The sequence below is a fragment of the Lepisosteus oculatus genome, chromosome 1, assembly GCF_040954835.1.
Source record: "Lepisosteus oculatus isolate fLepOcu1 chromosome 1, fLepOcu1.hap2, whole genome shotgun sequence".
NCBI classification, from domain to species: domain Eukaryota; kingdom Metazoa; phylum Chordata; class Actinopteri; order Semionotiformes; family Lepisosteidae; genus Lepisosteus; species Lepisosteus oculatus.
In genome coordinates, this window is record NC_090696.1 from 16221618 (window position 1) to 16233715 (window position 12098).

General features: G+C 47.6%; 1 protein-coding gene across 1 annotated transcript in view; it reads left to right on the top strand.

Moving 5' to 3' along the window:
* Window positions 1-12098, top strand: part of itga5 (integrin, alpha 5 (fibronectin receptor, alpha polypeptide)) — a 67253-nt gene that overhangs the window by 30683 nt on the left and 24472 nt on the right. Inside the window, exons 8-18 of the mRNA XM_069180988.1 lie at window positions 77-121; window positions 1379-1422; window positions 2317-2373; window positions 3599-3651; window positions 4263-4471; window positions 5091-5282; window positions 6195-6240; window positions 6443-6556; window positions 9099-9154; window positions 9928-10079; window positions 10227-10364. Coding sequence (XP_069037089.1) covers window positions 77-121; window positions 1379-1422; window positions 2317-2373; window positions 3599-3651; window positions 4263-4471; window positions 5091-5282; window positions 6195-6240; window positions 6443-6556; window positions 9099-9154; window positions 9928-10079; window positions 10227-10364 — 1106 coding nt within the window. The remainder of the gene's footprint in view (window positions 1-76; window positions 122-1378; window positions 1423-2316; window positions 2374-3598; window positions 3652-4262; window positions 4472-5090; window positions 5283-6194; window positions 6241-6442; window positions 6557-9098; window positions 9155-9927; window positions 10080-10226; window positions 10365-12098) is intronic.

Here is a 12098-nt window from a genome sequence, read left to right on the forward strand (position 1 = left end):
AGCCCCCTGTGTAATTCGACGAGCTGGAGTAATGAGGTCTCTGCCACGTTGTGTGATGGGTGTTTCTTGTGTCCAGGTTACTCTCTGGCGGTGGGGGAGTTCAGCGGGGATCTGGATGAAGGTGAGCTGGATGGAAATTGTGCGGCGGCTTTCTAATTTCAGCCGTTTTATTTCTAACATCTGCCTCTGCTACTTCAGAAAGCGCAGCAGAGGTGTGAGTTTCAGTGGAAGCCGAGATCTTTGGTTGATTGGTGCTTGCGAAAAAGCACACTTCCTCAAAATGATAAGCATCGTAGCTATATCTCCCCCCCTGTAGATGTGCCGTGCGTAGGTTTTAGGCAGCACAACTCTTCAATAGTTCAAGTAGGGAGCTGCGTGAGCATGCGTAGGCTGCAAAAGAACAAGTAAAGGTTTGTGCCATGCTGAAAAGAGAAGAGACAACGTTTCAGCTGTGGTGCCTTCTTTGGGTGTCGGAAGAAGGTGTCACAGAAGAAGCTCCACAGCCAAAACATTTTCTTTCCAACTCTTTAATTCCATCTGAGTCACAAGAATTGCTTATCTCGGCACATTGTTTATATCCATGTACTCAGGGCAAAAACAGCACGCTCTTTATGTAAAAAAAAATCCATATTCAACCTTCCAAATGGGCTGAAATGAGGGAACGTCTGACTTTGCTTTCTTAGCCATCGCCATTTGATCGAAAATGTTTAACTTTACACTTAGGTGTGAAAAACATTATCGGAGGCACGGATGGTGAGATTTACTGTAAAAACATCAAGGCTAGCCCTGCTTAAAATAATGGAGCGCATAAACCAAGTGAATCATCTTTTTCTGCGCCAAAGAACTTTTGTTGGATAGCATGTTGTAGAGAATAACAGAACAGTCAAGCATAGTTTTCATTCTTTTTTATCTTGGTTTCTTCATGGCTTATTAGACCTCTGTTGCACATGTTGCTTTCATTGCATGTGCTGTTAAAACTCCCTCTGCGTGCCAATAATGGCATGCGTGCCGTCGGTTGCGATGAGGGCCCGAACTGGATGGTCCTCAAAGCTGTAGCTCTTCGGTGATTACTGCTGATCACTGGCTTTTCTTGTGCGCCTGGGTCCGCTGCCCCTTCCTTAAGGTTAATCCTACAGTCGGCTGGACGCTGCCGAGCTCGTCTCTCGCCCCGGGGGTCCAGGCTGCAGTTACTCACCACTCAGTTTCTAGCTTCTGCTTCTGTTGGTTGCTCTAGGAGGCGGTCAGCAGCACAGCTTTACAAACGGTTCCCGATTGCTGGAATAAATGAAGCTGGCTCTGGCATGGCCCCAGCTCCAACAGTGTTTGTGTGTGTATTTCTGTTTCTAAGATGCTCTTTCTGCTGTTGTTTGTCTTGCAGATTTTGTGGCAGGGGTCCCGAAAGGAGCCTTGATCTACGGCTACGTAAGAGATAGACGCTGCTGTGCAATTATTGTCTCCCCATGTCTCATTTGTGGGGGGGTGGTTAGGGGGTCCGGTCACAACTTGTTGAATCTGACTTCAGGGTTATCCTCACGGGGCAATGATAAGGCTTCATGGGAATGGAGCAGCCGTATCACCCTGTAACTCACAACTGGTAACCCACTGCAGCTCAGCAGGTGTGAGCCTGGTCAGTACCTGGTTGGGTGACCTCCTGGGAAAAACTAAGGTTGCTGCTGGAAGAGGTGTTAGTGGGGCCAGCAGGGGGCGCTCACCCTGCAGTCCATGTGGGTCCTAATGCCCCAGTATAGTGACGTCAGGTGCAGTCCTTCGGATGAGACGTAAAACCGAGGTCCTGACTCTCTGTGGTCATTAAAAATCCCCAGGGCGTTTCTCGAAAAGAGTAGGGGTGTAACCCCGGCGTCCTGGCCAAATTTCCCATTGGCCCTTACCAATCATGGCCTTCTAATAATCCCGATATATGAACTGGCTTCATTACTCTGCTCTCCTCCCCACTGATAGCTGATGTGTGGTGAGCGTTCTGGCGCACTATGGCTGCCGTCGCATCATCCAGGTGGATGCTGCACACTGGTGGTGGTGGAGGGGAGTCCCCATTACCTCTAAAGCGCTTTGAGTGGAGTGTCCAGAAAAGCGCTATATAAGTGTAATAATTATTATTATTTTTTATAATTATTATTATTATTGTTTTGCAGGCCAAGGTGCCTGTTCATCCTACTTTCATTCTTTCTGTTCTGTTGCATTACAAGAAAGCTGTTTCCTCTTTTTATTTATAAGCTTTTCTTTGTCTTCTGCAAAGCCTTCCTACTGCTCTGTTCCCCCTTCCTCCTTGTTGTTAAGGTGTCCTCTTTCCCCCTGCAGGTCTCCATATTGAACGGGACAGACCTGAAATCCATGATGAACTTCACTGGCGAGCAGGTATCCGATTTCTCTTGCCTTAAGTACATTGCGGGGGAAAATGGGAAGAGCTTTTATGCTCATGCATCCCTGTGGCTCTGCGATTCTGTAGTCCCCTAGCCAGTGTAAGGAGAATATTTAAGGAAGGCAAGGAAACCCAATGAAAATGTGAGGAGAACATGCACACTCCATTGAGATTGGTGCTCCAAGCAGGAATCAAAGCTGAGTCTCTGGAGCTGTGAGGCAGTAAAACAAACCAACCACCATGGCACCCTGGAGTTAGGCTTTCCCAGGGGTAGCGCATATTGCATTGTGTTCTGAATTCATCAAGCAAGCTGCAATGCCAGTTCTGTTTTTGAGATGCTTTAACACTAAAATAGCAAGCATACCGCCTTGCTAAAAATGACTGACATGCAGTACTGGGTGACCAATATGCACCTTTCTGATAGTAAAATAATGCCACATCTGTTATCGTAATATGTCCTGAAAGTGTGAATAGTGTGCATTCAAAAAGCCAAGACCTGTGAGCTGCACCTGCAGTCGTTTTTTCTTTTTTTTGGGATTAATAAATTCAGCTCTTGTTGTCATGTAGGAGATGGAACATGTGTGCTTTCACTGCACAGAATACTTCAGCTGAATAAATAAAATAAAATGCTCCATTTGCTTTTATTCTTTGATGCTTTTATAAGGACGTGGAAGAGTGAACTCAGAAATGGGATCTTTAAAGCTCAATATCTTGAGCAGCAAAGAGAAACTGCACTGAGGTTAATTTGTGAGGGACCAAATAAGGTCCAGTAACACAAGTAAGACATTGTAGTTTAGCTCCCTGCTGTGTGCTTGAAAACACTGTGGTCTATGTCTAGAGGTACTTCACCCATTATATTGCTTATGACATTAAAACTGAAACTTGCATTATTAGCAGAGTCAGCTTTGCATTAGGCACAGTTCACAGATTTTTCCGCTTAGGGTTGGGACTTAAGTGATCTCGCCGAAAAAACCCTTTTCCTCTGTATGCCAGCTGGCGGAGCTGTGAGAGATGTCAGTTTGCCTGCACAGACAAACTTGAAAACTTAATGCGGTGGAATTTCTGAAGTTTTTTCTGTAGCCATGAATGAAGTAGTACCTGCCTGTTTTATAAAATAAAACCATTCAGGTACATGAGGGTCACAGGTTACAGGCTTTTGCTCCTGAGCTGAGATCATCTTTTGCCTGCATGAGTAGACACTCCTGCTCTAATGTCTTCCAGATGGGCTCCTACTTTGGCTATGCAGTGGCCGCCACTGACATCAACAACGATGGGTGAGTGTGAAAGTGGAGAACCTGTCAGCTCCTGTCATTAGCAGAAATGGGCACAGCCTTGCAGTAAAAGCAGCGCCCAGCCGCTGTGCTGCTTCAGTCTGCACACCAGTGGCTCAGCCGACTGTAGGCTTAGACTGTTCAGACGGTAGTGTGTCTGCGCTTTACTGCAAGTTCAGTCCCCTCTTGTGAGCAGTTGTGCTGGCTGGTAGGAAGCTTCTGCAGCTGAGGGTGCAAAAGGGAGCACTGTTTTGCTGTTAATCTCTAGCAAGGTTAGATGTTAAGCTTTAGCTGTAGCTATAAGAATCTGTCTACTTATCTTTATTCACTGATACCACTGTGTCCTCTGACAAGTACTATAGCATGCATACAGTGCTTAGCAAAGTGCTAATTTTCTTTTGTGCGAACAAGCTTATCTTAGAGTATGCCTACTGAAGACACAAACTGTTCAGTTTTAAGCAGCACCCACTAAGTATATGAATCTTTAAGAAGTCTCACAAATCTGAGTTTTTTAACTAGTTCCTGGTGGTTTTGCATCAAGTCAGGTTTGCAGTCATGTCCTGTGTGTTGACCACTCTGCTCGGCTGTGTCTCCGTGTCCTGTGGTGTGTCCAGCATGGACGACCTGCTGGTGGGAGCTCCTATGTTTATGGTACGGGGGTCAGACGGACGGCTGGAGGAAGTGGGGCGCGTCTACGTCTACCTGCAGACGGGACCCCTGGACTTCGGCCCCAACCCCCAGCTGCTGACGGGGACCCAGGCGTTCAGCCGGTTTGGAAGCTCCATCGCGCCCCTGGGGGACCTCAACCAGGATGGGTTTAATGGTGAGGAGGGGTGATCCTTTTCTGTGTGTTTCAACAAGGCAGCAGGCCATACAACCTGCCGGCCCATCCAGCCCACTCGCTAGTGCGTAGCTAATTGATCCGAGCTCTCATTCAACTTATACCAATAACATGGCTGGGCAGCTTGTTCCATACTCCCACCGCCTTTGGCGTAAAGAAGCTTGGATCATACCAGAGAGGTGGTTCGTAAGCTGGTTTTATTTGCAGCAGTTGAAGATCTGGTCTCTCTTCGCTCATTGTCTAATAAAGCTGCACACTTGTTTTTATTAAGGGTGGAAACGCGGTGAAATTGACTCGTTTCCCATTTTGCAGACGCCTTTTGTGAAGCCGCAGAAGAAAACCCCGCCCCTGGAACTAGATGCGTTGATCTATCTATAAATTATCTTAGCTCTTCTAAGTTTATTGAAGTTATTCCTCAAAGCAAGTGGCAGATGGTTTCTAGAGAGATTGCTCAATTGGGTGCTAGTGCTACCTTCTGCTCTGCTGCTGCAGGTGAAGGTGCCCCTTTGGACTATTTTGGTTTCTTAGTGGATTTCCCTGTGCACCTGGACTGTTCCTGTGCTGTTTGGCTTTGTGTAAGTCTGCTGTTCCTCCTTCCCAGATGTCGCAATCGGCTGTCCTTTCGGAGGGGAAGACCAGCGGGGACTGGTCCTCATCTACAACGGACAGGCCGGTGGCCTCAGGGACACTCCTTCTCAGGTCCTGGTAGGCCAGTGGGCTTCCAGCAGTCTGCCGGCCAGCTTTGGATACGCCCTCCGTGGGAACAAAGACCTGGACAAGAACGGCTATCCAGGTACACAGGGGTGACCACAGAGCAGCACCCTTCGAAAAGCCTGCAATGCCACACCGTGCTGTTATCATGGTACAGTGCAGAGTCCCACTAGTTTTCTTTCCAGCCCACCTTGATGACCTAATTCAAGCCTTAATTGAACTGGCAAATTGTTTAATTGCAACATTTGCAAGTTTTTTTGTGCACCAGCATTTGAGCTTTTTTTCCCCACTTTTTATCAAGAGCTAAAAGGCATCGTGATGAAGAGCTGAAATCCATCCATTTTCTAATTTGTCCATCAAGGAGATGGTTGTGGGGGAGCCAGAGGCTATCCTGGCAAGCAAATATGTGTTTTTGACTGTGGGAGGAAACTGGAGCACCTGGGTAAAACCCACATGCAACACGGGGAGAACATACAGACTCCCCACAGAGATCACCCCAGTTCTGGAACTGAACCCAGGGCCCCAGCGCTGCATGTCCGCAATGCAAACCAGTGCACCACTGTGGCACCATCAATTAAAGCAGTTCAAATCAATTAATGTACAGTACTTAAGTCAATAAAGAGTCAGATTTTGGAACAGAGCTGGGCTGGACCCAAACCCAGCAGGTTTGTGGGTTGGGAACCCCTCATCTCAATAAGAAAAGTGACTTAACAGTCACTGAAAAATGTGTCACTTTGAGACCTGACATAAGTGTGAGTTTTACATGGTAAATTTTTAGAAGAAAGCAAAGACTTGAGCCAGTAAAGTCTCTTGACTGCCATGCTGATTTGTTTTAGGTGAGTGGCAGCTTTATAACCCAGCGCCACTGGCTATGGTTATTTGATGAAGATTGTTCACATCAGCTCATTAATCACCCCCCTGTTTAATCAAAAAGGGCTGAACTCTCTCCTCCTGCACTATGTCAAACTGTCAGTTTCCCTCTGTGTTTTCCCAGATCTCATTGTCGGAGCATTTGGAATGGACAAAGCAGTGCTGTACAGGTAACGGAATTGCAAATTGACATAGATTTCTGATACCACCCACATCTGCGTACATGGACACCATTCAGCTGTGAGATGACAAGAAGCTTTTAACCCAAAGATAACATTACTCACCTCATTACTTCCTCTGTACCCCCTCCCCAGTCTGAGAGAGTGAATTTATTGGCACAGCTAAACGTTCACCTGTTTTCCTTCTTGGCAGGGCTCGTCCGATCGTCAATGCCAGTGCTTCCCTGACCATCTCTCCCACTATGATCAACCCAGAGGAGAAGTCCTGCGTGGTCAACAAAGATGGAACATCCACTCATGTCTCTTGGTACGTGCCAGATAGTTTTGCCCCCCCTCTCCCTGAGCAGAACCTGGTATGTGCCAGCTAGTTATGCCCCCCCTCTTCCTGAGCAGAACCTGGTACGTGCCAGCTAGTTTTGCCCCCCCCCCCCCCTTCCCTGAGCAGAACCTGGTACGTGCCAGCTAGTCATACCGCTCCTCTTCCTGAGAAGAACCAGTACTGGCAAAGCTAGCACAGTGATATCATGATCCCATTTGTCAGCATATGAAATTTATTCTGCTTTTGGACTATAGAACGGGAGGGGTACCAAGATTATTAGTAACTATTAATTGTGTTCAAAGTGCATTTTCTTTTCTTTTTTTTAATGAAAGCAGATGTGTTCCAGTTGTAGTTCCACATGTGATCCCTGATCAAATATGTTGCATCTTACACTTGGCGCGATTATGTTCTGACGGGCATTAGAAAAGGCAATGTTCTGTGAAAGAACAGTTAACCATGATAAGATATCAGATATAAAACTTAGATGTGCCAGCAGCAGTGTGATGCAGTGGTTGTATTTAGATTTGCCAGTTATTTTTTCATCTTTATTCCTGATTGGGGAATTGGCAATATGCAATCAGCTCATACTGTTAACATCATGTTTAGAAAAGATTCAATATCATTTTGGGATTACCATGCAGAGTAAGTGGACATACCACAAAACACTAGTTCTTATCAAGTGGATTGAAATTAGTGTTGTTGAATAATAGATACAGACCTCTATAAAGCAGAAATACAGTATACAAACGCAAGTTTCTTAGGTGTCACAGTGTAAATCTGCAGAAGCTGTAACTACGTAAATAAAAGTAAGATTTTGTAAACTGCTCATATCTCAGAAGGGTTGTGCTGGTGTGGATTGCGTTATCACTTGCAAATGCGGGCTTAATTAAAAACATGTTTTATGTGCGAAGGCTTGTTTTTAGGGAAGAGACCTGGATAATTTCCTCGCAATGAGTCGCGATTTTAGATTTTTTTTTGTTTCTTGTGAATCGGTCTTCTGAAACCTCACTCTGATTTCTCTGGTAAAACATCCTGGAATGATCCTGGGGGGAAAAAATCCTCTCTTCCCAAACTGGGTTGTTTGTGTGCTGTCCCCCCCAAAAAAAAAAAAGATTCTCTTTTCCTCATGTGAATCAGTTTTGTTGGGTAGAGAAATCTGTTTTGAAACAAACACCAGCTGGTGATAGTTGCAGAGCAACGCCAGTGTAGAATTCCTTGGGTGTGACTTGCTGTTGTGACCGAGCCAACAAGCTGCTGCCTTGATCTAATTTTTCTTGAGCTTGTGTGAGGAATCGCCCAGGTTAGGAACTTGCTTGGCGATGGGTTCATATCCGACTAGAGATGGGGTGTCCAGGACTTGCTGTGTCACCCCCACTTTCGTTCCCTGCAATACATTTGTGCATTGAAACATTGCTGTGTACTGCCTTGATTGGGCAAAGCAGTTGCCTGGTGACAGAAGGGGGTGGGAACGAGGGGGGCGCAGGGAGTTGTGGCTGTTGCAATGAATGAGATATTGTTTGGCCATGAACCACAGCTGGGAAACATCAGGCCACCCCCCCCCCCCCCCACACACACCATCAGTGAAGCGTGGGATTGTGGTATAAGAGGATAGGGGGGCTGGGGCCGAGCACTGTGGTATGGGTGATGTCACAGGGTACAGAATAATACAGACTGTCTGCATGTTGAAATTCGAAGCATTTCTCTCCCTCTCGAGCTGGAGAACTCTTTCCTCCCCTTGTTCAATTAATCTGTCATCAGAACTGTGATATACAGAAGTGAACTCCACACTGAAATCAAAGAAAGCTACATTTTAGTAGCTACAGTTTTAGTCCAAGTTAGTACAGACATAACAATATTGATATTTAAACTTTTTTTTAACTGGCTAAACATAAATAACATCCATGTGCCTTCATTACTGACGTTTGTTCTTAAACGTTTCGTATGTTCATATTGTATGCCCCACAGTTACACCCACACCCCTATCCATGCAGCAGCTGTGAACAATAGTTCCCCTTTGTAAACTCAACTCTTAAATGGTTCTGTGGGCTCATGAGTGGCTCACCCAGTAAAGCCATTTTCTCAGAGCACAGGTTGTGCTCTCTGGTCCATATGTCACCATCATGTGACTAATTGACTACATCTGGCTCTTTAAGTGGCAGCGTGTATTTGAAGCAGCACTGGTGAGGTAGTGTTAGAATTAATCAGACAGGGCTTCTGTGTCTGGGGGTTTTAGTGATGTCAGCATGAGATGCGCTGCTCCTCCAATTGGCACCGACTCTCCTGTCAGGCGCTGTGGAGCTGCACAGTGCATCACATGGCGATTGTCTCGGTTGGCTAGCGTGTTTCAGGTGCATGTCTGCACGCCTCATTCTTTCACTGGGCAGGTACACGGGTCGCACTCGGAGGGCTGAGGCTTAGAGCACAGTCTGGGTATGTAGAGAACCAAGGCAGCTCTCCCACCTCCTCCACCTTCCCCCAGCTGGGAGTGAAATGTGTGTGTTTGTTACAAAACTCATCTCATCTCTTTCAGCGTCAACCTCAGTTTCTGCCTGTCTGCCAACGGGAAGCATTTGCCTGATGAAATAGGTAAGAAGGCTCTTACGTTGCTGCTTCTTCCTCAGTAAAGACATTAAAGCCTGTAGGTCACTGGTAAACGAACTGTTTGTCTCAAAACCCCAGGATACAATAATTTGCCAGATAAGTTCAGTTATACAGGGTCCATGTGAAACGAAAAACAGAAGCCATATGGCTCTTCAGAGCCAGGAGGGCATATCTGTATTTGGGTTAAGCAGTGGTCCATTGGATCCTCCTTGGTTCTGCAGTGAACCGGCTCACTCTGCCAAAGAACATTATCTCCTTCTGAATCCAGCTGATCATACATCCTTGCACAAGGCTTTGAGAAGTTTCAACAAAGCTTAGATCACCACTGCAGTGCACTGAGTTCTTGAATAGTTCCAATATATACTGTTTAAGAAATTATAATGGAGATGAGTGAGATCAGCTCCCTTTGGTTAGCACCTTATTAACCTCTGGTGTGTGTTGGACATCCCAGGCTCTGGACTAGCCCATGGGTTTACTGAAGGCCTGTGCTTGAGTTCATTTAGATCAGGAATCTTCAAAGCCCATAATCCCAGGATGAACACAGTATTGCTTGTTCAATGAAGGTTGACTTAGACAAGTTTATTAAATGTCCATTTAATGCAATGTAGAAAACATGCTGGACTCTAGAGGAGGTTAGAAACACCCAATTGAAGTACCTCAGGGAACAGTTCGGGAGGTGAACCTGGGAGTGCTACAGAAGTGCTGACATGGCCGCAGCCCCTTGGCCTCCGTTGCTGATGGGATCGCTCTCCTTGCAGAGTTCCTGGCAGAGGTGCAGCTGGACCGGATGAAGCAGAAGGGGGCGGTGAAGCGGGCTCTGTTCATGAGCACCCAGCAGCCCGTCATGCAGGAGACCGTGCGCGTGCGGAACGGCGCCCGCAGCTGCAGAGACGTCAAGATCTACTTACGGGTGAGTCGGCCTGCCCACCTGAGGTCCGAACCCACGGCGCCCCCCGTCAGGAGCCCGGAGCCCGGCCGCTCTGCCACGCCCACGCCAGCTTCTCTGGGGAAAGAGCCCGGGTGTGATCCCTCCCCGTCCTGTGTGTCTGCTCCGCAGGAGGAACACGAGTTCCGGGACAAGCTGTCTGCCATCCACGTGGCCCTCAACTTCAGCCTGGACCCCCGCGCGGCTGCCGACCGGCACGGCCTGAGGCCCATCCTCAACTACCAGACCACGGAGCTCATTGAGCAGAAGGTAATCCAGGACGTGGTTCCGGCTGCTTGTTTGCCTGTGTCCCATGTGGGCGTATCCCGGGAGGGCCAAGGGCGAGACTCGTGGGATCAGTCTGCGGAGTTGGGCTTTTGGCTTTTCCTCATAAAACGGGTGGAGTTGTGGATCAGCGCAAGAGCTGCATAGTCCTTCGGGTGGCTTCATGGGTGAAGAAGCTGTGTCTTGGTTTTTATATCTTGAGACAGGAATGATCATGCATACTTCTCTGGAACGTAGAGCTGTGTTTTGTTGCTAATAATTGTCTTTTGAATTGCAACCTGTTGGCAAAATTATTACCACCCGTCATATGAAATGGCATTGTTCATCAATGCATGTAGCGAAATATGGCTTTTTTTTTTTACTTGTCGTCTTTTAAAGAAGCTACCTTGTGTGCAGTGAGAAAAACCCCAGTTAGATTAACAGTTCAATAACGTCTGCAGAGCTGCTGGGTCTGGGTTTTAATTTTGGAACAGCGGAAAGGTTACAAAGCAGAAGAGGCTGTTTTTGCCCATTATGCATTCGGTTCTGGATCAATTTAGAAACTAATTGATCCAAGGATCTCATCCAGCTGTGTGTTGAAAGAAGCCAAGGTATCCCCAGGAACATTTTTTCTCCTGTGTTTTTGGGAGAAAGACTTCACTCCCTTCCCTGGCTCTTCCTGCTCCGCTGGCTGGTAGTGCATGCTGGGACTGGAATCTGGGGGAGCCTCACAGGCCCACAGAAAGACCGGGCTGGGAGAGAGAGACCTGCGTGGCAGCGACCCAGTCGCTCGTGATGCAGGACGTCCGCGTCGGGGCGCCTGTGCAGTGGCGTCTCGCGCGCCGCGCGCGGCCTGTGCGTTCTCTCGCGGCGTAATTCGCACCAGATGCGTGGTGACAGCTTAACATAACAATGGCGATAACAGGCGCTCAGACCGTGTTGGCAGAAACTCCTGGAATAAAACTCTCTCCGCGGATCAGCCAGCTTGTTTTTTTTTCCTCATGTGGGGAATTCTCAGCTTCGCAAAACAGCTTGTTGTTCTTGTCGGAGAAGGAGGAATTCCTAGCGGCCAGAAGCCCTTGGAAGCCACCTGCAGTTAAGGGAGAGTTCCAGATGGGGGGAAGGAGCCAGTCGGTCGTGTGAGTGCTGCGACATCCTGCTCCCACAGTAGAGCTGAGGGGTTGAGCGCAGGTGTGTCTTCAGAGGGTACGGAGGGCACATTCTTGGAGTCGCTGGCAAGAGCAGTGCAGTTGAAGGACCGGCCCCTGAACACCCCCCACCTTATGCGTAGTGCAGATTTCTGAGAGTTTACGAGCAATTGATGCAGTGTAATTTACAACGGCAGTCCTTGCTGTACAAAAGAAGCCTTCTTAGGTTCTGCCTGTGTTTTCCATGACTGGGCACAAGCAGGTGATCTGCCCAGCCCACTTTACAGTACTAAGAAAAATTCCTCCTGCCCACCTCAGCTGACTATAAACCACCCCCCTTAGTGAAAGCAGAATAATTCTACTGCTGTCCATTTCAACCTCCTAGTCAGTGTTACACAGCTTGTAGATGGAGAGGACCAGAGGAGACTCGGAGCAGAAAATGCATTCGATAGCCAAGCCTGCGTCATAGTGTGTTAGGAGACACCGCAGACAGACCTGCTGGGACTTGTTCAGCTGGTGAATAACACCAGCGAGTGGGTAAGATCGTTGACTTGGTCTGAAAATGGTGCTCTATATGATGCACCACCACCCA